Consider the following 26,824-nt stretch of genomic DNA (forward strand, 5'->3'; position numbering starts at 1 on the left):
ATTTTCGTTTTATTCGAGCATTAAGTTGGTGAACATAAGCTTACCAACGCGCACGTAGTTTTCACGCTCTTCTTTAGTCATTGTCTTCACCATCGCTGGAGTTACATCTGTATAAAGCATAAGCTGACCTCCAACAGTAACCTCGAACTTCTTTGGGTGAAGGTCCCCAGACGTATTTTCTAAAATACAAAGAGGGATTGGGTTTTGGATAGTGGCTAGTTGAACATGAACTACAGATTAGAAATACTAGGAACATGTGGTTTAATTTTTCTGTCGGTTAATATGAACAGACACTTGAGCCTTTGACCTGAAGGTCAATCCACAAGGCAGTGGAGCAACGTCAGGAGATGCGGTCCCGTGGTAACAGGTGACCTACAATAAGTTTATACTCCATTTGTTCCCTCAGGATACTGGAGCCCATGTGCACCATTGGTTTAGAATCAGGGTTTTCCAACTCCCCTAGGTGGATCCTCCGTAAACTTTGAGATTAAACTTGCTTCATAACGTTCTTCTTTCCTATACTATATCATAATATACAACCTATCTTTTATGTACTACCACCACTAAATTAACTGCTTCTATGAATTTGGTGTTCATCTTGTGCTAATGAGGTATGGCAACTCGAATCGATGCATATGTGTGCCTTAGTCAATAATCGATTGTTTCCCCTTCAGTACTTTCTTTGGATTATTAATTAGCTATTATTACATTTAACTATTCTGAAAAATTGGCTCCTTAAAATAACGTCATCCTAACAGTTTGTCATTAACCATTATATCACAACATACTCGTTTTCTATAGTTTATATTTCCAGACAATTTATGACACAATACTGCTATGTACTCACAGTTGCTAAATATTATTTCAGTTGACAATTATCTTTCATCTGTAATCTATTTTCACTTTGGTGTACTACAAGATTTCTCGATACTTAAAAACATTTTCGACCGCTTTTTATATGATGCAATATTCTATTTTATTGTAGACTTATGTATTTTAGTTAACTATAGATACGCTTGTACAGCTTCAGTAAATGATATCAAAAAAATTTTCTTCGCTGAATTATCTTCATTTTTTAACATCACTTAATGATTTGTTTCGTCATTCAATTTTTATTAGAAGCAAATCCCTAGACTAAACTAACCAAAACTTACCCGTGTTAACCAGGGGATCGGGTTGGGCAAGTGTAGTTTTATGTGCATTATTGCGACCTATGGGGAAAAACAGTAATATTAGTAAATACCGAAGTTAGGAATAGCGCATTTACGGTACTTAAGATATTGAACTGACCTGGAACACTAGCATTTTTAGCGGAATTCCGGGTGAGCAGACTACGTCTCTCATGAACAAGTAGTAATTGCATAATATCACTAGACGAAGCGGTATGGGTTCCACTAGTCGTATTTGTCATTAGATTAGTTTCCGAGGTAGTAGTATCCGCTAGCCTGTTGTGAGAAACACTACCTATAACAGAATTGGATAAGTTACTACCAAATCCAGAGGGCACTCTCCCAGGGGCAAGAGTCTGAGTGATAGCGTCTTCAGGAGTATGGTTTGCATGAAACTCGGATGCATTTGAAAATATATTCACTTGTGAATCCGTATCTCCAATTCCTAAACAGTATGAGAAGCAAAATTAATTCGTCATAAGTGTAATGAATAAAATGACTAATAAAGTGTAAGTTGTAGTTGCGACAAAATGAGGCGAATTCAACCAGATATCACTCAATATTCAACTAAAAGCTATATTGAGTTTCTACGATAAATAAATATAAAATGTGTTTTGGCTACGGTATTAACCACCAAAAAGCGGTATTGAGGCGAATAACACAGTTTAATAATGAGGAACACTTGCCAGGAGCAGGGTTGAGACTTATAGTGCTGTCAGACATCCATATAGGTCTTTCTTTGACCACTTGGTTTGATCCACTTGAGTTTCCACTCAGCACGATTCGAACACTGCTTTCAGTTGAACCGAATAGAGACGAGTTTTTATTATTTTTATCACCAGATAGAATAGAGTTCCTACCGACGTTTTGAGAGGAAGTTTGGGATTCATCAGAGGTATCCTGATAAATGAAAAAAGTATTTACACAGTAACAGTGTTAATCTTTAAAGTTACCATTAATAAATAAAGTAAACGTAATAGCTCCAATTATAAAATTATACATAAACATCCGATTAAAAGTGACTTTACTTGCTAAGACTTGATAATCATTAGACATGAATGTATAATCTAGCGTTAAAAAATTGTGTTCTGAGCAGTTGAAGTCAAACAACTATCCAACTAGCGAAATATAAAAAATCGTTACATAGCCCAAGCGTACCACATGAATTTTAGGATCCTGATGGGAACAATGTTGTCTGAACTTGTAGTTCAGAAAATAAATATCTTATGTTGATTTATTGTGTTAAGGATTAAAGCTACCGAATAGAAGTCACGAAACATTCTCATCAAAAGATATAGTACGAAAAACAGACCGACCATCTAGATCGGACAAATCACACATGGCTGTCATTAAAGTACGAAACAAGATTTTGGTCAGAGATACGATTTCAATGGTCAACAATATTGGTCATTATTGAGACAATATTCCAAAGGGATCAAATTTTAAGATATTAGGGTAAATACAATTTACATACAAAAGGGTGTGGATACAATAAATGTAAAGCAATTGTGTTCTCCAGATCTACATGATATTTCCATTGAGATCTAAATAGTACTGATCTTTGTATGGGACAACTAAGATTTGGATATAACTGACAGTTAATTATGTTTCAAAAAATGTTGTGAATTACGAGGCAAAACAAATAATTATGCTGAAACCTACTCATAAGACAGTTATTCAAACAAACAAAAAATAGTAGAATGCATTACCAAATAAATGAGTACACAATCACCAAAGTAGACTGTCTTAAGGGAATGTTGATGTACCACTACTAGTGGACGGTCATGATGCCAACTTTTAGTAAAAAGACTAACAAAGATATGCACAATAAAATCACACTGAAAACGTTTATGACTATTTAGACTTGCTATATCTTATTTATGAAAAAATACAATCAATGAGAGATGCTTTACTGAACAGTTTGACTCAACTTAAAAATACTCCATAGGTGTGAGCAAGATTCGGAGGCTTAAAAATATATATTTCGAAAAACACAGAAGGTGAAAACAATAAGCGCCAATTAAGTAATGAATAAGTAAGTTTATTACGTTGAAACTAATGCTACTCCAGTTTTCATTAACGAACACTATGTGTAGTCGCGTCAGATTATTATTCACTAACGCATCACAGCACCCTGAACATGGTCCTGGAAATCAAACAACGCAACGGTCTCAAGGGTTATCTTAAGACTGAAATCAATCAGAACACTGAAATAGTGATGAGGACTACAGAAAACAAGGACCGAGAAGGGAATTCTTACTTGAGATCTTTACAACACAATTGTCCAATTCCAGAGCTTGTCTCGTGTGCGAATGAAATAGATAACATAGCTTTCAAACCATATTTATTAAGAAAAAGTTGTCTACACCAAATCCTAACTCTGACATTCGACTACACATAGTGATTAGGGCAATTACCACCTGTTGACGATAACATTAGTTCTAATACTGCTTACAAATTTGTCCGTTTTGTCTATCCACTGAGAAAATAGAAAAAGTAACAACCAATCCTGGAGTGATTTCACCTCTCTGTAACTACACATCCCCTAGTTTATCGAGTCAAAACACAAATGATACAATTAATGAAGCATGGGCAATAACGGCCATATAGTGCACAGAAAACGGAATATGATTTTTAAATGTTCAACACTTGAAAATGACAGGTGAGTGAGTTTACATGACTTCGATCACCTACAATCTCCAACAAACAAGTGTTAGTATCCAGATTACTCTTGTTACTGTTCACACAATCAGCCAGTGACTTTGATATGAAATTGAAACGTGTGATTTTCTCTTCTAATTAATCTATCGTATTATCCGGTACCTATAATGATCCTAGAGATGAATAATCGGGAGACGGGCAAACTGAATTAATATCAATGACTATAGTTTTGAAACACGAGATAAATGATTTGAATCGACCTATAAGTTTCAAACCTTTCCACTAAGAAAAGCTATGATACGGAGCGTAATAGTAACAAACTGTTGACCGAAATTAGGCTTGATAATTTCATCTCGATGTGCTAATGAGGTATGACGAATTGAGCCGATGTACACATTTGTCAAGTTTTACGTTGCGTATGACTGAAGCTGTGTACCTCAGTACAGCATGTATTCATATACATTAGGATATACTACCTGGTGCTGTAAATGATGAGGGTTCGCAAAGTTTTGAGTACGTCACCCGTATCAGTGTTATATATATATATATATATATATGGCTCTCCCATCATAGTTCTCAACTCAATAAGAGAAAATTCTCGACATTAAGGGAGTAGAAAGCTCTGTACCTTTCAGTTAGTTATTTGAACTCCATTAACATTTTATGACTTCAGCAAATCCGGTAGAGCTGATGTAATTCAGAAAGGAAGATTGGGATATTGCCTAGTGTCTTACTGACTGCTCTTAAGTTAATACATTCAGATGTCAACTCACCTACTAGGATAAGAGTTTAATTTGTCTATATATATGAAAATATATTTTCGTTTCACGACAGATATTCGTTCAGGTTAAGTGTACAGTCAAACTACGTGCAACTAAGACCTCCCTAAATAGAGTGGACAGGCTGAGTAAAATAATGAACTTACATCGTTTAGAGGTTCAAGAGGACGGATTTCTGGTTCGAGTATTGCAGGTGACAAGTGTATTTCATCACATTCACGAAGCATTAGATCGATCGGATCTCGAACCTAAATAAAATATCAATCTATAAATTAATGACTAAGGTAACTAGATTGATAAAGAAAATTATTTCGTAAAAAATCACGAAAAAGATGTACTTAAACACGGCGAGAATAAAATGTGCCTATGGTAGCAAGTAAATAGGAAGGGTTTCTACTAGGTTTTATGAACGCATTCCTGGGAACTTAGGGCTGAAGAGGAATAAAGTCACCACAAGTGCAATTGCCAGGGACATTTTGTATAGTGGGTATGCAGTGAATATAGGTATGCATTCAAAATAACTAAAAGACAACCAACATCAATTTTACATCGTTTTGCAAAGACAGTAACAAACGTTGCCGACTTGACATATATATACAGGGGGAAAATGTGATTAAGCTGCCTCTGCCATGGTAACTGAGTGTTTATCAAAACATCTTTACTAGTTTTTCATCCCTCTCCACTTTTTCGTCTTCTGATTTGTCTTACGTAATTCTTTTGGTGTTCACATATTGATTTGACTTCATTTCTTAACGTGTTGAGCGATTGCCCAATCAATTATTAATAGCGTTACCATTACATAACCTCTTCTGTTTTGATCATAATTACTAGTAACATCTATTCTACTCTGCATTATTAATTTCCGACAAACAGATACACACCGATCTGAACTATTTCTATTCTTACACTTTATATCCTATTCGTCTTCTCATTACAGTCTCCGTTACGTTTAGAACATATATTTACTGGATACACATACAACTGCTTGAATAGAACTGTACCGCAACTTGAAGTATTCTCTACAGAACTCATACTGTTCTGAAGCAAATTTAAGAGAAATCAACTATTATCTAACAGACTTTATGTTTTACTTAACAGTGATGTTCGGGACGGGCTGATATTAGCTTGGAAACAAGAGAAATCCACGGTGCGATGGACAACTGTTTTATCTTAATCTTCGGCACTGTGTTCCGACTATGCGGTCAGGGACCCTACATACGATATTCAGGTGTCACAGAGAGAGCGACCTTTATAACTTTGATTAGGAGTTCAGTTTTTTGAATCTCTAATTTCAATTTGAGATGTAAGGCGATGACCATTTAACGTCACTTACAGGTAATTGGCTACCTTTCGATGAAGTTGGACGTTATCAGTTACATCTCACTAGAACAGTTCCATTATCAAAATTCATTACGGCTTTCAAAATAGTTGAGAAATCAGGTGTCTTGCGTTTTTTCGTAAGTGAAAATCACCAATGATGTAATGTGAAGGAAAAGTATTCAGAAAGAAATAAATGTACGGTGCCTCAACAGTTTTTGTTATTTGTGTAGTGTGACCTTAATCTTCATACAAATATCTGAACAATAAACTGCGTGACCCAACTGTTGCTTAAAATGTATTGCAACGAACAGTCCTTTCATTACACCAAATCTATCAAAGGGAACAATTGTCTCAAATATGTCTTCTGTGAACACAAAAATTTAAACTAAAAATGGACCATACCTGATGGTGAAACTTTGCGATTAAAGCACGGGCATCTGTTCGTGAAGCGTTATCTTCTTCTTCACAAACTTCACCACGACAATATACACATACAAGTTTTCCCGGATTAGTAAAATCCATTAAACGATCCACTTCCAAGTCTGTATACGCTGTATTACAAGAAGAACATTTGAAACTGGCTCGACTTGTTGACTGTCTTTGTTCAGCTTCTAGTCGACGTTGCATTTGATCAAGTCGATACTTGACTACATTGACAAACAGCTAAATAAGTTAGGAAAAGTGACACATTTCATATATACATACAATCCAAATTAATTGATTATTCACAGGAAACTCTAGAACTTCTAAAGACGAGTTCGCATTCTTTTAATTTAATTGACCTATTAGGCAAACTGGCACATTTGAAAGGTTTGTCAAGAAATTTCGGGTGACCAAGTATTCAAAACAATAAAACATTTTTGAAGAAAATTTTCTACGGTTACAATCTTTGCTCCCGTCGTTTCATTTGTCAGTCGACAATGGAGGACCTAGAAAACTGTGCATCGCCCGAAGTCCCCACAATCAACAACAGTACAACAAGAGAAAACTAACACGAAGAAAAGTAAAAAAGCAAGATTAAGAAATACAATTTGAGGAGCGTGAACGGAATTAGAGAAGTGAAGAAGATAATATTTAGGGAAAAACGGGATTGATGCAATCGCAACTTTTTCTAGTCACGAGGCCTACCTCAAAACACAATTATTTAGCGAAATACAACTATGAAGTCTGCATTTTTTCACAGGATGGGGGTAGTGATTTTGTGGACTGATAGTTTATCCTGATTTGGGTGTCTTTTGCTTTCTTCCAACCGAATTCTATGCCGACCAACATGGCTTGTCGAAGTAGCCACACACGGGTTTAGAACTATAATCAGGTCAGTCTTCCGTTTTTATTTCGAACCTTAAGTACAATCTCAGCATTATTTGTTTTGTGGGCTGTTAGTAATTCATGCGTTTGGTTTTTGATCGATGGGTCGTCCATTTGAAAGCCACATCACCTACTTTGATTTCCACAGCTGGATGTATTATAAATAATTATGAATTAGCTTTTATGATTAGTGAAGTAAGGCTTTTTAGGATTTTTAAATTAATAGATGTAATACAAAACGATCGATTTATAATATGCAGTAATGTGATGTGATCAAAGGATGGTTGCTCACGAGGCCAAATTGTTGATGTACCCGCCAAATGATGAACAACTGATGAAAGTAGCAATAAAAATAAAGTTAACATGTACAACTACTTCACTTTCTAGGGTCAGAGTATGCATAAACACGGATCAGTTGGTTTCTCCATAGTGCTATGCATTTACGTGATATTGTTTGAAGCTGCAAGATCAATTGGTATGATGTCAGATAACGAGAACCTAATGTCTAAGGGCATCTTCAAAACAAAATTAAATAAAAATGAAGAATATGGTCAGCTTTGTTATAGTGGATTCACACAACAATGTATTCAACCGTAAGTGCGAAGATACCCCAATAAGTTAGCATCCTTTCTTGGTATGCAATTCAAGGGCGACCGCTTTCACAAGACTTCACTTTTAACACAGCAAAATGCAGTCTTTGAGTTAAACATTGGGACTACAGTCGGGAGTTTGTGGGTATACCAATATTTCAAGGCGTGTTGAAGAGCAAGCAAAAAAATAATACATAAACGACCAGATCTGGGACCCAATTCTTCTCAGCTATGTTCTTAGCAAGTCCCGGTCAAGCATCGGATGATTAAACAAATTAATATAGCTGAAACTGTACTGATTAGACCTATTTTTGCGTCATTAGTACATATCTGTTGATTTAACATACAGAACCAACTAATGTTTGCCAGACAACTGATGGAATTGTGTCTAGCTTACGAACCCTACCCAACATTAATCTCAAAGATCAACCCGTTAGGGTCTCCCACTCTTGCTTAAAGTCATGTTTCAGAAGTTGGAGGCCTGATATTAAATAATTGTTTAGACTGTCCGAATTAAAAAGACAATCTGGAAGTAACCACAGACCAGTCATTCTGTTCCTCAAAGAGTTCGAACCATTTTATCAATGATTTGGCACATTAATGAATTACTGGACCGTCTTTTTACAATGAGGATGACTTCCAACTATTTTCTTTAACCAGTCTAAAAAATTGGTGGGTGGTACATATTGCCACTGCCTGGACCATCTGTTTTGTTTTACTCGTTTAATGCTCCTCCCGATCGCTGTGGTTACAGTTCGCTGAAACGAGTTTTCGAGAAACTATCAGTACAAATAAAACTCAAAAGTCATTGAGCTTTCTAAACATTTTATTTATTTGAACACAAACATTGGTACAAGGGGGAACCAAATACGTATGCCCCACACAACAACAATGAGGCCGTTAGCAGTCATCACTGATTTGTTTGAAGGCTATGATACTCCCCGGGTGCCCAAACCGAAGCAGGTGATTTTCCTAGGAAGTCACACCCGGAGCCTTTGACCTGAAGGTCAATCCACAAGGCAGTGGAGCAACGTCAGGAGATGCGGTCCCGTGGTAACAGGTGACCTACAATAAGTTTATACTCCATTTGTTCCCTCAGGATACTGGAGCCCCTGTGCACCATTGGTTTAGAATCAGGGTTTTCCAACTCCCCTAGGTGGATCCTCCGTATCCACTAATCCGGTTAAAGCACCGGACATTCGCTTTCCGGCCTCTCAATTTCGTAAACACCCCCGCCTCAAGAAGGGAGTGAGTAGGACTTCCCTGGCAGTGGCTGTATACGCGTGGTCATGTGAGAGTATTTCGGCCATATCAGAGCATTTGGGGACCTAACTCGAGTGGTTTAGAGACAACACTGTTATAATTACGTACCCATTCCTCTTATCTACAACTTAAGAGCAATAACGATAAATATATAGCAAGAGAATAAAAATGAGCTGCAGATAACCTCCAATGGTCTGGTTTACATCTTGATTTTTGTAGGAATGAGTGTTAGGGGATGAACAAACTTATGAAGTCATTTATAATGATAATAACTGATAGGCCTAAGCGAGTGAGAACTGAAGTCTACTATACATAAATCTCGTTGCTACTGTCCTCATCTGTGTTTCTTGCCCATAATGATCATTAGTCTGGACAAAAGATGGCAAATAACCAAACAAAAAATAAACCATAAACTTATTAACCATTTATCTGTGATGCATTAACAAATATCGATCAGCAGTGAGCGTCCATAAAAGAGAGTGCTTCCTTCATTGAAGATAAAAGGAAAAATAATCCAAGATCTAAATTGAAAGACAACAAATAAGCAAACTATTACTTATCGTATGATATATGTCGCTTCATTTATTTATTGCTCCACTGACTTGAAATACGTAAAATCCAACTAACTATAGTATCAAGGATATAAAGGCTACTTCTCAATAAACTAATACCATGAAGAGCACACTATTACATTTAACCATGACTAAAACATGAACACGGTTTAACTAACGAAGCTGAATAACGACATCAGAAGGAATTAACAGATAAAATCTTGCACACATACTTAAAAGAACAATGCTTAATATCAAACCAACTAGAAACACTAGTTGGTTGTAGGCAACACCGGGTAACTCTTTCGACTAATAAAAGAAACCGGATTTAAGAAGTCAAGTGTAAGCGAAAAAACCTCGGAAAAAGACGAAACTCTTATCTGCTCTCAGCCAAGACGTTTAGAACGATAGGCGGAACACGTCAGAGGACAGTTTAGCTGGCCTTCAGCTACTTTACAGTTACCCACCATTTCCAAACAGTCTGAATGGAGCATTGAAGTAGGTCCCCCGAATCTAGCTGAAGTTCAAAAGGCTATAGCTAATCTGAAACGAGGAAGAGCAGCTGGTCCAGATGGATTTTCTCCAGAGGTCTTTAAATATGGTGGTCCAATTTTAGCGATTAGGTTGACTAATATTTTGGCTAAAATATGGGAACTGAATGTAATCCCATCACACTGCTCGCAATCACTCATCGTCCCAATATATAAGACGGGGTCAAAATCATCCTGTGATAACCATAGAGGGATTAATTTTACTAATATAGAATCTAAAATAGTAGCCTCAATAATTATTGGGCACCTAACTACGGCTCATGAACTCCAAAGATGAGAAAATCAAACTGGCTTCAGACCTGGTCGTGGCTGTATCGACCACATATTCACTATTCGTCAGGTTATAGAACACAGGCATGCTTATCGGCGTCCGACAATGATAGTTTTTTCTTGACTAAAAAGCAGAATTTGACTCTGTAGACCGAGAGGCTCTGTGGCAGTGTCTGTCATTGAAAGGTGTACGTCAGAAGTACATAAACCTTGTGAAGGCTCTTTATTCGAACATTATCAATTGAGTGAGAACTTATAGCGAACTGTCATCTGACTTTACAACCTCAAGTGGTGTCCGGCAAGACTGTACACTATCTTCATTCCTGTTTAATTTTATCATAGACCTACTGCTGGAAACAACGTCCTCATCTAGATTTTTGGGCACTGGCCTCCTGTCAGGAGGCCCACTTATCGACTTAGAATACGCAGATGATATACTCCTGTTTGATGAAGACGCTGGCAAAATGCAGAGTCTTCTGTTAGAACTGAGTAATAATGCCAGGATATTCGGAATGTGTTTCTCCCCATCTAAATCTAAATTGTTACTCCAGGACTGGTCCGCGTCAACACCCGAATTAAGGATACGGAGTGAAGTAGTCGAATGCGTCGACAACTTCACTTATCTTGAAAGTCTGAGCAGCCCTAATGGGTTTGTGTCTGACGAAATCTCTGCACGGATTCAAAAAGCTCCTTTGGCTTTCGTCACCTATGGCGAAGACGAGATATCCGTCTGTCAAGTAAGGGACGAGTATACTGCGCAGCAGTTCGCTCTGTTCCATTTTACGGCTGCGAAACGTGGCCATTAAGAGTAGAAGATACTCATAAGTTACTAGTATTTGACCACACATGCCTTAGAAATATTGCTCACATCTGCTGGGATCACCGGGTAAGTAATAGTGAGGTTACACGCAGGGTATTAGGAAATGATGGTAAATCAGTTGATGAGGCGATGAATCTTCATCGACTGAGATGGTTAGGCTACGTGTTACGTATGCCTGAACACCGATTACCACGACGTGCTATGCTGACTAGTGTAGGGGATGGTTGGAAAAGAGTTAGGGGCGGCCAAACCAAGGCGTGGCACCAGTGCTTGAAGTCACTAACTTCTAGTCTGAGCCATGTTGGCAGATGCAGACTACTTGGTTGGGGTCCGCGCGATTATCGTAACTAATGGTTAGAGACTCTGGATGACATGGCTCAGAACCGATCACAATGGCGCAGGTGTATACACTCTTTATCTTCCCTTAAACTTTGAGATTAAACTTGCTTCATAACGTTCTTCCTTCCTATACTATATCATAATATACAACCTATCTTTTATGTACTACCACCACTAAATTAACTGCTTCTATGAATTTGGTGTTCATCTTGTGCTAATGAGGTATGGCAACTCGAATCGATGCATATGTATGCCTGGTCCTACCTTGTAGCTGATTGACTGAACTAGAAACACTGAATTTTTACTGAGTGACTAAGACGTAAAAAAATGAAAGTAAGTAGATCGTCTGGTAAATAGTGACTAGTTGTGAAATATCCACAAGGCCAGCAGAGTTCGTACAGGTGCATTTCATTTGAAATGTAGCATATTACTAATTACTCATAAAAGCAGCGAGATGATACCATGATAGACTGAAAAACGCTGAATTCTGAGTGGTTAAGTTTTTGGTCAAGTTTATACATTGCATATCAATCAACACGGACAAAAGAATAAAAATAAATCCCGGAAAACATTGTTATATCCTAACGAATATCGAATTGCGGGTAACTTCTGAGAGCTATTTATGGACTGTTATTATATATATATATATAATTGTATACATGTAAGGTTACTGGATTATATATATTTATATTCCGTTTATCATAAGCTTTGATTTACCCTATTGACTACTATTATACTATTTACCATTCTCAAGTTATCCACAATCTATTAGTTACAGTATCTCACATTCAGAGCCACTTTTGGCTTGACCTTGCATAATTGTTTTTTTCTATTTAGTGGTCTGATGCGGTCTGATTTGCTTGTATATAAACTGCATATGTCTGGAATACGTGGTTCATACATTTATTTATTTATTTATTTATTTAATCACATATATATTGGTACAAAGGGCACCGGATACATATGCGCCACACAAAATAATGAGAATGCGAGGAGAAGGAAGAAGATGCGTATATATAAAAGAAGGAAAAAAAGAAAAGGAGAAGAGTAATGATGGGGGGAACTGAAATGTACAACCAGAAGAGCTCTCTCAGTTAGGAAGTTATAGCCACTCTTTATGAAGAAAGTAGAAGAAGGTTACAGCAGGACCGCCACTGGCTTCTATTCTGAGCCATATCTGATAACGTCTCTAGCCACTGTGTTGCACCATCTCTCGGACCCCAGCCAGGGAGTCGTGAAGGACCAACAGAAGCTAGCCCTTTGCGGCTTTCTTTCATACCACAACACCATGTCATACACTGACCTCCTCTCCGCTTTTTCCAACCAGTCCCAGAGTCGGCAAATAATGCGCGACGTGGAATTCTCTGGGACGACATTCGTAAAACATGTCCAAGCCACCGAAGTCGGTGTTTCAAGACGGTGACACCAATTGAATTATTGTCTCTGCACCCGAACACACGATGCCGAACCTCTGCATTACTAACATGGTGTTGCCACTGAATGTCAGCAATCCTTCGGAGACAACGATGATCGAACATAGAGAGACATCTAACATCCTCAACTCGGAGAGGACAGGTTTCACAAGCATAGAGCAAAACTGCTCTCACCGACGCGTTGTAGATCCGACCTTTTACAGCCAGACTAACATCACGAAGGCGCCAAAGATGGCCCAGATTGGCACAAGCTGCTCTGGCTTTCATTATACGTGCATCAATCTCATCACTCACGCCACCACCAGCACTTATGTAGCTACCTAGATACACGAACTTCTCAACTACTTCAATCTGCTCACCATCCAGGGTGAGTACAGGATGAGAATCCTGCCAGTCTTGTAGGAGTACTTTGCACTTGGAGGGTGCAAAGCACATGCCGTACCTGCGGACACTGATTGCCAACCGATTAAGTGAGGATTGCATGCCTTGGGCATTATCGCACAGTGAGACAATATCATCCGCATACTCAAGGTCGAGAAGTCGTTCTCCAGGCAGCAGATCCACACCGCCATTACTTACATCCATCAGAGCTGTTTCCAGGATGTCGTCGATGGCAAAGTTGAAGAGGAATGGTGAGATTGGGCAACCCTGCCTAACCCCACTGCTCGAATGGAACAAGGGAGAAAGGTGGTTGTATGCCCTCACTCTGCCTGAGGTGTTCGTATACAGGGCCTTTAAGATGTTAATGAACTTCTCAGGCACACCCTTCTTCAATAGACAATCATAGAGAACAGTCCTGTCCAACGAATCGAAGGCAGCCCTGATATCAAGAAACACTACGATTGTTGGCCTGCGATAAGTATGACGGTGTTCTAACATTTGGCGGAGGGTGAAGATGTGATCAATGCATCCTCGACCAGAACGAAAACCAGCCTGCTCCTCGAGAGTCAATCGTTCTCGGGTTTTAAACAACCTACGAAGAATGATAGAAGCCAATAGTTTGGACGCAATCGGAAGTAGACTTATCCCCCGATAGTTGTTACAGGAACAACGTGAACTCTTTTTAAAGATAGGGACAACTATCGACTCATTCCATGATGTTGGAACACTTTCTTGCTCCCAAACCTTTGCAAACAACATAGTCGGTTCCTTAGTCAGAAAGTCACCACCATCTTTAAAAAGAGCCGGAGGTAAGTTATCTGGGCCCGGTGATTTGTGACGTTTCAAGAGTTGGAGTTCCTTGCGGACTTCCGCCTCGTTTGGTGGATCAGTCGTCACCGGCCATGGGGGCAGGACAAACTGGTTGTTGTTGCCGGAGCAGCAGGCCAGTTGAACTGCCCTTCGAAAAATTCCGCCCATCGTCCAAGACGTCGAGAGATGTTAGTGATTGGCATCCCATCATCCTCGTAGATTGTTTCACTCACACCAGACTTCTTGCTGCCAGTGGCTCGGATGAGTTGGAAGAGCTTCCGGCAGTTACCAGATGCAGCTGCTGCTTCCATCTCATTAGCACGCTCCGACCACCAGGCTTCTCGGTCCTTACGCAAGCTTTGCCCAATTTCATTACATCACAGCCTTCGTTTGTGGTCAAACTCACGGTCACCCGGAGTAGACCGACGGGCTTCCATCAGTTGTAAGGAGCCAGAAGAAACCCAGTGCTTGTAAGCGGGACGTTTCGCGAAGCCGCAAGCGGCTTTACTCGCCATTTTCATGGCGTCGTGAAGATGCAGCCAATGCTCATCTATACTTTTCAGTGGGATGGTAGCTAGCCTAGAAGCTAGCTCCGCTCGATACTTACTTGCACCAGAAGTTGCAGCCAGTTTACTAACATCGATCCGTTGATGGCGGTCAATCCTTCGGCCACTGAAAAGTAAGGTGGGATTGGCGCAGACCAGGGCATGACCAGACTCCAGATAGGTACTCCAAAAGGAGTGGCAGTCTTGTACACAACCACGCCAGCGGTAGCTGATCGCGATGTGATCAATCTGAGTCCAGGCTTGGGATACAGAGGGAGGACGCCAGGTGGCACACCGGTGATGACTGTGCCGGAAGTTAGTGCTGGCCAGAAACAGGTTGTGGTCTGTGCACAGTTGCAGCAAACGGTCCCCGTTATCTGTTATGAGACCAACAAGTCCCCATCGGCCACCTAAACGACTCTCTTCTGTGCCTAGACGCCCGACCTGAGCATTCAAGTCTCCGGCTAATACTACAATATCTGTCGAACGCGCTTTCTGGAGAAGAACTGTTAACTGATGGTAAAACTCATCCTTGATTGCATCCGGGCTGGAAGCTGAGATTGTGTTCTGGATTAAACCGGCAGTTTTAGGCGAGAAGTTACCATCTCATAGGACCGATAAGAACTCAGAGTTAACTCTAGGCTGATCGTACTGGTTTATGCGTCATTGGTTTGGCACAGCATTAAGGTCAGATAGGTCGGTGTTCGATTGAAGATCTTATCACGTGATAATTAACAGGGCATAATAATACAACAATTATCATTAGTTAAGACAATCTCAAGGATAAGCAAAAGAAGTAAGATGATAGGATAATAAAATGCAGACAGACATAAACCATTATGGTCAATCATGGAACATACCACATGGGGTAAACAAAAATCGACGTAAGTCAGTAATGGAGTAAGCAAGATGTCCGTCTATTAACCAAAGGACGAGTATACTGCACAATAATCCGTTTTGTACTACTGCCTATGAAACATATTCTTTTAAAAGTAGGAGACATGAGTTGGCTGCATGTTTTTGACCACAAATGTCTTCAAAGCACTGCTACTGTACCGTGGAACGACTGAGTAATGTCGAGGTTAGATGTTAAATTAGTTGAGGTTATGAATATCTGTCGATTGAAGCGACTATGATATATATTAGGTATCCACAATTACCGCCTACCTTGGTGCCCGATCCGGGCTGGAAAAAGAATACGTTGAAAGAAAGCAAGCATCCCTCAAACCAAGATGGTTCATCAGTCCATGTAGTTAATGGGTTTTAGTCTGAATCACGTTGGTTGGTACAAACTATCTGGTTGGAGTCAGTTCGATTATCGTAACCAATGGTTGGAAACGTTGGGTAACGCAGTTTAGGACCGGTCACAATGGTGCAGATGCATTTACTCTTAGTCTGAGAAGTCACTTTCTCAATTATATTCTGTATCGGTAATTTATTTGTTAGTTTAAATGATAGTACTAATACTTATACTATTGTTTTTATTTCGGTAATTTCATCTCGCTGCATTGATGTGGAGTGGGAAGTTAGATCAATGCACATACGTGTCGCGTTCTACACTGTTCCATAATATTTTGTAAATTAAATGAATTTACTAGCATTTAGTACAGCACATTAAGATATAAGAACATAGTCCAACCTCTAAGATCGCTCGTTCGTTTGGGTACATGTGTTAACACATCAGTTGAAAACTAAACTTAAATTGTTAACATAAATTTACTTTGTAGTCAATGAAATAGTGTGTTATCTTCGTTGTTTTCCCATCAACATCCGTTTCCAACTGTAATTTCGATTTAATAAATTGGTCACATTTTAGTGTGTGCAGATATTGTCTTAGTTGTTTTCTCTCAAAACGAAGTCTTTCACATAGGTCATCTTCTTTCATAATTGTATTACGTACCTAGGAATAGAAGAAGCAAATAACATAAACTGTCATAGAAAAAGCCAAATAATTTTTCACAAATGATAATCGTTATGTGATAAAAGTAACATAATTAGCACTGTTTAAATTTTTGTTGTATATATTTTTCTTCCAGCGAGATAACAATAAACTGTTGAACATAACAGTGGACCAGATAAACAGATCAGAAACAATAACCACACTTACTGGCTTCAGTCTTTCATGCTTGATAAATAAACAGGCAAACTTCTAAACTACATTTAGGGGCATCCAGTTCACTGACATTAAGATCGTTCCAGAATGACAGGAATTTTACTGACTTCAAGTATTAAGGATATTTAAAATAGTAGGCTGACTTTAATCTAATCTATTTTTGATGTTAACTACTTTAAGTTGCTTGTAAGAAGAGTGTAGATGCACAATGGATAAACTTCAAAAAAGAGGTATAGGACAGATAAAGCGCCAGTTCCGTGACAATTCTGGGATTTTTTGAAACCACAACGCGAGAAATATGATACATATAACAAACAAATTTATGCCAGTGGCGTGCAGTTTGTGGAAAGAGAAAGAAATGCCAAACAATACACGAGCTAAACTTCGAAAACGCGAATGACGTTTAACAGGAATTTAATAAAGGAGTCAGAAGAGTCAGTGTAATAAAGATGACGAACTTACCTAATACCTTGAGGAAGAAAAAAAGGTTATTTATAACGCTTTATTTTTGCTTTGCTTGGAAGGTGTGAACAATAAGGACGTCATTTTATTCGAAACGTCATATGTTAGTGATTCATCTTAATCTCGACCGTAGCTGCTACCTTGACGTATTGGTCGGGCTTGCCTTTCGAGCCAACCGAGCTATATTGGCTGAAACATATGTTTCAGTAGGTTCCACCATAACAGGCAGATCGATTGTAGAACGGTAAGACTAAAATCAGCAACTAAAGGTATGAGGGCGAAGTCGTACTGCTGAATGTAGAGAGGTGTGACATCAGTAAGGTGTTCTCCTCGGAAAACCAGCGACCGACCTCAAGCAGTTGTCCCTTGGGCTCTACGGTCACGCTCCCAAGTTGTTAAGACCAACATTAATCCAACTTCCTTTTCAGGTCCCTCAAGAAATACCCTTCCACGATGTGGATAGCCGGGAAGTGATATCAGCCCCCATACTCGTAGCAGCACACGAGACCAAGTTGGTCACAATCAAATCCTTCCTACACCTAATAACTCTATTATCTCCATGAATAACCCTCTTCACGTCCCTTTATCACTTCGCACCACTAGGGCAAACGATTCCAGGACGCGGAACGTTATTCCTGGTCTCCTGAAACCACACTCTAAACTACATGTAGGAGCTTTTAACGTCCAAACACTGTGCCAAGTAGGACAACAGGCTTCCTTAGCTAGGACTTTAGAATCTCACACCATCGATGTGTGCTGCATCTCCGAAGCGCGCAAACAGGATCCGAGTAGCGTCATTCATTTGACCTCACCATGTCAAAATAAAGAACCAACTCTTTCCACGCTTCGTATATCTGGTAGCTCTGGTGCTGCTCTCCGTGGCTTAGCTGGCGTAGGCATAGCATTGAGTCCTAGGACAGAACTAGCTCTCCTTAACTGGATCCCAGTAGACAGTCGTTTGTGCGCTGTCCGACTAAACGGGACAATAAGGACTCGGAAAGATAGGGACACTCCTCGTTGTCTCTTCGTCGTCTCTGCCTACTCTCCCACTGGCTGCAGCTCAAATGATGTAAAAAATGAGTTTTACAGAAAGCTTTCCGACCTTCTCCGAAAAGCTAGGCGCTCTGATGTAGTAATAGTGGCTGGTGACTTTAATGCTCAAGTAGGTAAACTAAGCGAGAGGGAAAGACACGTAGGTGGGTCTTATGGTGTCGTGGCTCAAAGAACAGATAATGGCGACCGTCTGTTGCAGCTATGCTCAGATAACCGCCTGTTTCTTGCAAATGCTAACTTTAAGCATAAGGAGAAACATCTTTTGACATGGCGACTCCCGAAGTCGTCCCAACGTTCGACCCAACTGGAACACATCAGCCACCGATGGAGGGGGTCGATAGAAAACTGTCGCTCATTCTGGAACACATGTTTAGATTGAGATCATGCTCTAGTGCGAGCGCATATCTGTCTGCGTCTTACTGAACGTAGGAACGACGCTGCAAGGAAGCCTCTTAGGGTTCTACTTAATGATAGACAAGCTAAGAATATATTTCAGGAACAACTAAAAAAACAGTCAGACAGCCATGTAAGTTGTGCCCACCCCGAGGCAGCGTGAAATGACATCCGAAAAGCAGTGGAAATAGCAGTGATATCTGCAAGTACGGTAAACCATATGGTTAGGGAGAAACACTGGATCTCAGGAGCTTAACCACAGCTCGTGAAGAGCAGACTAGAGAAAACCAGGCTGGTTTTCGACCTAAACGTGATTGTATAGACCAGGTATTCACTCTCCGTCAGGTTCTAGAACATAGACATACAGTCAGACGCTCCAAAATCGTCGTATTTCTCGACCTTAAGGCGTCATTTGAATCCGTTGATCGTGAGATTCTATGGCAGTGTTTATCACTGAAAGGAGTACCAAAAAGGTACATAAACCTTATAAAGGCTCTTTACTCGAACACAACTGGTCGAGTTAGAGCTTATGGCGAACTTTCATCAGAATTGATTACCTCAAGTGGTGTTCGTCAGGGCTTTCCACTCTCCCCATTCTTGTTTAACTTTGTCGTTGACATGCTTTTAGAGATAACACTTTCATCATCTCAATTTCCAGAAGTTAAACTTTTACCGGGAGGCTCAGTTGTTGACTTAGAATACGCTGATAACATAGTTCTATTTGGTGAAGACGCTGACGAAATGCAGTCTTCTGACCACTATAAACAACTATGCAAGCATATTTGGTATGCGATTCTTCCCCTCGATGTGCAAAATGTTACTTCATGATTGGGTTGCATCAGCATCCTAACGAATGATAGGGAGTGAAGTAGTTGAGCGTGTTGACCGCTTCACTTATCTCGGGAGTCTCATCGGCCCTTGTGGTCTGGTGTGTGACGAAATCACAGCACGGATAAAAAAGACTCGTCTAGCTTTCGCCAACTTGCGTCATTTATGGCGTAGGCGAGATATCCGTCTAGCAACAAAAGGACGGGTTTACTGTGCATCAGTTCACTCCGTCCTACCTTATGGCAGTGAAACATGGCCGATAAGAGTAGAGGATATTCGTAGGCTACTAGTATTCGATCATAGTTGCTTGTATATATTGAGACCACCGAGTAAGTAATTATTATTATTATTTATTTATTTAAACACATAAATATTGGTACAAGGAAGCACCAGATACATATGCGCCATACAAATCCCATCCGATTTGCTTGAGGGCTGTGATACTGCCCAGGTGCCCGAACTGAAGCAGGTGGTTTTCTTAGGGGACCACACCCGAAGCCTTTGACCTAAAGGTCTGATCCACAAGACAGTGGAGCATCGTGAGAAAATGCAGTCCCATGGTAGCCGTTGACCAGCAGCAGGTTCATTCGCCATTCGTTCCATCAGGATACTGGAGCCCATGTGCACCATTGGTTTGGAATCAGGGTTTTCCAACTCCCCTAGGTGGACCCTCCGTGTCCACCAACCCGGTTAAAGCGCCGGACATTCGCTTTTCGTCCTCTCACTTTCGTAAACAACACCCCCGCCACGAGAAGGCAGTGAGTAGGACTTCCCTGGCAGAGGCTATATATTCGCTGGCCATGTGAGAGCATTTCGAGAGGGAGAGTGGGCTCTCCCCACTCTCGGCCATACCAGGGCATTTGGGGGCGAGTAAGTAATGCAGTTGTTAGAAAACAGGTACTAGGTAAGGATGGCAAATCGATTGATGAAGTGGTGAAACTTCATCAGTTGAGATGGCTGGAATACGTGTTACGTATGTCCGACCACCAACTGCCCTGACGTGCGATGTTTTATGGTGTAGGAGTCGGTCGGAAGAAAGCTAGGGGCTGCCAGACGAGAACGCGGCACAAGTCCATGAAGTCACTGACAAGTGGACTGAGCCATGTTGGTAGGTGTAGACTACCTGTTTGTCATCCGCGAGATGATAGCAACCGATGGTTAGAGACCTTAAATGACATGGCTCAAAATCTTTTGCAATGGGATATACTCCTTGAATGACATCTTCAAACCCTAATCTTTCGGATTACTGTCTATACTCTTACTACCTCTACCACTATGGGATTTGAATGGACAACTGCATCTGTGCTAATTTGGTATGGTAACTCGAACTGATATACGTACGTACGAAGTTCCAAGTTGTGACTGACTGGCTTCATCACAAAAAATTTTAACAGCTGCAATCAGTTACGACATAGAACCTGTACGTATGTACATCGGTTCAATTTGTCATAACCCATTAGCACAGAGAGACGAAGTTGTCAGGCTAAATCCCAAAATATTAGGGGTAGTAACAGTATCAATGGTAATAGGAAAGATTAGGCATCAAAGATACTACTCGAAAAGAAAATATAATTCAGTAAAATAAAAACCCCAAAATAATTGTGAGGAATTTAGGGTCTCAGAATTTGGTGAAAGACAAAGAACGGATTTACCCACATCACTGGAAACGATTTTGAGCAATGCCATTCAAAGTCTGGAACCACCGGTTACGATAATCACGCGGACTCCAGAGGGGTGGTCTACATGTATTAAGATAACTAAGTCTAATTGTCTGTGACTTCATGAACTGATATCATGCTTTGGTTTGACCGCCGCTAATTTCCTCCCAACCTACTTCTAGACTACACAACATCGTACGTACGAGTATGGGGTAGTTAGACACACGTAAACAAGTCCCAACCACCTCAGTTGGTGAAGAATTACTACCTCATCAATCGATTTCCCATCCTTACCTAATACTCTATTCCCAACTCAGGCATTCATTTCTTGGTGTTTCCAAAACACACGAGTAGTGCTTCGAAATAACCTATGATCGAATACTATCAACCTATGAATATCTTCTACTCTTAATGCCTATGTTGCATATCCATAAAGCAGGTAGGAGCGAACTGCTGAGCAGTAAAACTGTTCTTCGGTTGGCGGACAGATAGCTTTCCTATGTCACAGGTGACGCAAGTTGGCAAAAGCAAATCGAGCCTTCTGAATCTTCCGAGATTTCGTCAAATGCCAGACTATCAGTACCGACGAGCCTTCCAAGATAAGTGTAGCGGTTGATGCACTCAACTACTTTACTCTCTACCATTAATTCAGGTGATGACGCAAGCCAAACCTGAAGTTACATTCTACATTTCGAGGGAAAGAACCGCATCCCAAACATGTTTGGATTATTGCTTAAGGTGATCAGAAGACTGCATTTTGTCAGCGTCTTCACAAAATACAACTATATCATCTGCGTACTCTAAGTTAACAAGTGAATCTCTTGGTAGAAGATTAATCCCTCAAAAGTCAGACGACGGAAGTGCTATCTTTCAAAGTATGTCTATAGTAAAGTTAAATAAAAATGGAGAAAGTAGACAACCTTGACGGACACTATTTGAAGTAACCAGTGCCGATAACAGTTTGCTATAAGTTCTGGCTTAACCAGTAGTGTTCGAGTAGAGAGCCTGTACAAAGTTAATGTGCTTAACTGTTACGTCTTTCAATGACAGACACTGCCACAGAACCCCAAAATCAGTGGAGTCGGATGACGTAATAAAGGTCAAGGAACACAACTACAGCTGAACGTCGGAAAGTATGTCTATGTTCCGGAAACTGCCGAAGGGTGAATATTTGGTCTGTACATCCATGTCCAGGTCTGAAACCAGCCTGTTTTTCTCGGTTTGCCCATAACAAGCTCTAGCACGACGTCGAACTATTATTGCAACAGACAGTCACTATTATCCGTTCTGTGAGCCACAACATCGTAAAATCCGCTTAAGTGCCTTTCAGTTTGGTTGAGTTTACTTACTTGAGCATTAAAATCACCTGCCACTATTGCTAAATTAGAACGTTTAGCTTTTGAGGGAGGTTGGATAGCTTTCCACAAAATCCATCTTCAACTTCACCCGAGCTGCAATCAGTGGGAGGGTAGGTAGAGAAAACGAAAAGGTAACGGTGTGTGTCTCCATCTTCTCGGGTGCTTACTGTTCCGACTATCTATTGAAATCCGGTCTAGCAAATCCTGTCCTACTTTAAAACTTAATGCTACACCTGCACCAACGAAGCCCCGGAAGTAGCAGTGGGGTCTCCAGATGCTCAAAGAGTAACTGAAGAAGCCTGTTCTCCAATCCGACACAAGGTTTGAACATTAAAAGCTCCAACATGTAGTTTGGAGTGCAGTTTCAGGAAACCAGTAATACGATTGCGTGAACTCAAATCATTAGCATTGGTGGCGCGTAGTGATAAAGATAAATAAGGGTTAGTTGTAGAGATGGAAGAATTATTGTGAGGTGAAGGAGGGATTCGATTGCCCACAAGGATGATCTCAAGAGCTGATAGAGGTATGAGGGCGGTTGTCACTTCCTGGTTGCTCACATTGTGGAAGGATAGTTCTTATTAAGGGACCTGAAAAGGAAACTGAGTTAGGGATTGTCTAAGCAACCTGGGAGCGTGACCGCAGACCAAAAGGGACAACTGCTTGAAGCCGGTCGTGCATGGTCTTTTTACGGAAGGTTTTTGATGCGACAGCTCCGTACTTCAAAAGGCCTTACCTCCGGAGACGGGAACCCGTGGGGTGACGTGTGGCATTTTTAGGGTCGACCTTTTCTAACCCTTTCCTTCTGTCATGAGAAGCCAGCACTGCCGCGCCGCAGATGCTGGTTGTCCGAGGGAGATACCTTACTCTTGTCGCGCCTCTCTACGGTCAGCAGTACAACTTCGCCCTCGGACCTTGAGCTACTGCTTCTAGTCTTGACGTCCTCCAACCAACCAAACTGGCATGGTAGGACCTAAAGGGACATGTGTTTCAGCCAATATAGCTCAGTTGAGTCGTTATAATACGCAAGTTTGACCACCACGCCACGACAGCAACTACGGTCGGGCATATTACACGCATTCCAGCAAAAAAGACAGTCGCGTTACTGAACTAGAATCTTTGATTTAGAATTCATTTCAGTAAAACCATACCTTACAATTCCCACCATAAGGGCCGACAAGTTTTCCGTACAGATCATTACTGGGCTTTTTGAAAACAAATGGAGGATGAGAGCAGCAGAAATATTGACTAGTTTTAAGAGTATGAACTGCTCCTGACATTTTCAGTTAGTAAAGGAATAAACTCTTTCGTGAAATTAATGGTTGAAGTAAAGTTGGTGTTCACCAAATTACGTGCTTGATTACTGAATGGAACCAGATAGCCTATAGAGATACGTCAAAGTAATAAAACGACTTAGTAGGCAATTTCAGCATTATTTACTGCAATGGTGATACCATTAGGATAGTTTTTCCCTACAAACGTTAGGAATGCTATTCCACCATCTCGATCTGTTATATTTAGTTGATGAAACTTAACATCCAGACCCTCGTTACTGGGCTTCTTCACAGCTTCCTGACCAAGTCCAATACTACGAGCTACTAAATTATTAGTTGATAGATGGTCACCTGTTAGAAACACATCCCATTCTTCTGAGGGGCGGTATAATTTCAAAAGTTTCTCGACAACACTGAGTCCGATACCTTTATTTGATCTAGTTACGAATGCCCCGATAACCGAACTGATACTCAGTTGCGTCACAAATATATATGAAAACCGTTAAGAACAAAATGTTTGCCAGGAGTTATTCGGAAGTTGGAAAGCCTTCAGTACGATCCACTTTTTATTGCGTTGGGGAGTGTAAAGAAACCATAAGCGGGTAACTGTGTAACTCGCTAAACAAGCGACTGACATCTAGTTTAGAAGTGTTGTTCCTATTTTTCAACTTCATGACGTATTTACACTCAACTAGAAACAAGCAGTTGGTCAAGTGAACAGTCTCACTTGAGTCTAATATGAAGTGTTCAGAGATACAACATATACCTGTGGCACATAATTGTCCTACGTTGTCGCTGACTGACTGACTGGCACATAATTGCAGATTTCTGACTGGCAACCCCTGCTATGCGACTTGACGTAGAGTTCAAACATGAGATTTTGAGCAACATTTCGGGGGAAAGGAGATAAAATTTTGTAACCTCAAACCATTGTCATTGGTTGCACATGCAGGAAAAGACGAGAGATTGGTAACAGAAACAGAAAATTTGCAAAACGAAATAGATTGACAATGAATAGAATGGTGCTCGTAGTCTGCTGGTGATCGGAACTTTACGGACGCTCAGATGGTGGATGGACATCTCCTTGTGTTAAATCTGACAAAAGGACTGGACATTAATAATTTTATTGGATCGGGAATGTGGCATTAGACCCCAAAAGACAACTGCTTGAGCTTGGTCACAAGGGGATTTCTGGGGAAGTTTGTTTCCAGTATTTTAATGCAGCCTTAACAACTCTTACTCCCTATCTCCAGAACTAGGTAAGGTTGCATGATATTTCTGAGGCCGTCTTCTCAGTTCCCTCTTCTGAAAGTGGAAAAGTATTGTCGTCACAGGTGTTCTGTGGATAAAAATGATTGTTGGTGCACCTGGATACAGTTAGCAGCATGACTCCGTGGACTCGAGGTTATCTCCAATTTCTATACTATTTAATCAACTCCCTAGGATAATAGGACTTCAAATAACAAGTGATTCAGTTGAAATACCTTGACTTGTTTGCAGGGTCAAGCTGGTATTTACATTTCTGACAGGTACTTTTCTATTTCGTAGCTGATATCAATCAATATTTAGATTAAATTATATGATAGTAGATGGATATGAAGACTAAAATTTATCGTGAAAATATTAAAATACGATCATTTAAAAGTAACAATATAACTTTATATCAGCTCTTACCAGCATGTCAACGATGAGAGAATGTTCTCTTGAATAAAAAGTTCTAACAATGGATCGGACTAGTTTTATCAGACATAAGGGTACTTTAGTTGAATCTTTCTGATTCGATGTAGCGTCAGCTGTTTGGCGAACGGAACTGGATGACGGAAGTCTTACTGCAGCAGGCGATGAGTCTGGGACTATGTTTTTAGCACCATTAGGAGTTGGGACAGAAGAGTTGATGGCTGTTGACATTTACAGCAATCCTGTGTAAAATCAAGGAATTCTGAGGCATAAGAACAGATTAGGTATCCTGTAAACATCACAATATTTTGTTATTGGATCTTCATAAAACTATTTAGAGATAAGATATTCGAGGCTTGGTTTTATGAACGAAAAAAGTTATAGGGATAGGTGGATTGTTTTTATATTTTTCAGTACGAATCCAATGCTTGCTTGTCATAATAGAATAGTATCACTGAGGAATTTTCACGTTTTCCCGCACAAACGATGAAAGTGAAAAAATATCAAACAGGTTTTGCTACCAAAAAATAACAGTTGGGAAGGGACAATGACGTCGCAATATAAACGGATAGCGATAGCTGCTTAGAAATACGATCGTTTCGACACTTACGGAGTTCCTTGTTCCCTATTATAACCAGCTTTACGCTAACTACTACATAAGATTTACCTGGCATTTCCGACCCATATTTAAGATTTTAAAGTCTATTCCGCATCTTTTCGGTATATCCGGTAACACACATCTCAAATATTGATGCCTTTTCAAAATCACTAACACAACATAACCAGGATTTCAGGGTCCTAATCAGGATTTTTTATAAACATCAAAACCAAGGTTTGATAACACGTAAGTATAAGTATTGTATTAGCAAAAACTCGTCTTTTTTGTTAACGAACACAATGTAAAGTCGCATCAGATTATTATTCACTAACGCATCACAGCACCCTGAACATGGTCCTGGAAATCAAACAACGCAACGGTCTCAAGGGTTATCTTAAGACTGAAATCAATCAGAACACTGAAATAGTGATGAGGACTACAGAAAACAAGGACCGAGAAGGGAATTCTTACTTGAGATCTTTACAACACAATTGTCCAATTCCAGAGCTTGTCTCGTGTGCGAATGAAATAGATAACATAGCTTTCAAACCACATTTATTAAGAAAAAGTTGTCTACACCAAATCCTAACTCTGACATTCGACTACACATAGTGATTAGGGCA

General features: G+C 40.1%; 1 protein-coding gene across 1 annotated transcript; it reads right to left on the minus strand.

Annotated features, from left to right (window-relative positions):
* Positions 1 to 9: 9 nt before the first annotated feature.
* Smp_178750 (putative transcription initiation factor IIE, alpha subunit) lies at positions 10 to 26,277 on the minus strand (the record flags this gene model as incomplete). The annotated part of the gene is made up of 8 exons (XM_018789161.1): positions 10 to 179; positions 1,155 to 1,211; positions 1,489 to 1,614; positions 1,931 to 2,069; positions 4,756 to 4,857; positions 16,511 to 16,690; positions 25,601 to 25,824; positions 26,271 to 26,277. The coding sequence occupies 8 exons, from the start codon at positions 26,275 to 26,277 to the stop codon at positions 10 to 12; spliced, it is 1,005 nt and encodes a 334-aa protein (XP_018654632.1).
* Positions 26,278 to 26,824: the final 547 nt, after the last annotated feature.

The sequence above is a fragment of the Schistosoma mansoni genome, chromosome W, assembly GCF_000237925.1.
Source record: "Schistosoma mansoni strain Puerto Rico chromosome W, complete genome".
Classification (NCBI taxonomy): domain Eukaryota; kingdom Metazoa; phylum Platyhelminthes; class Trematoda; order Strigeidida; family Schistosomatidae; genus Schistosoma; species Schistosoma mansoni.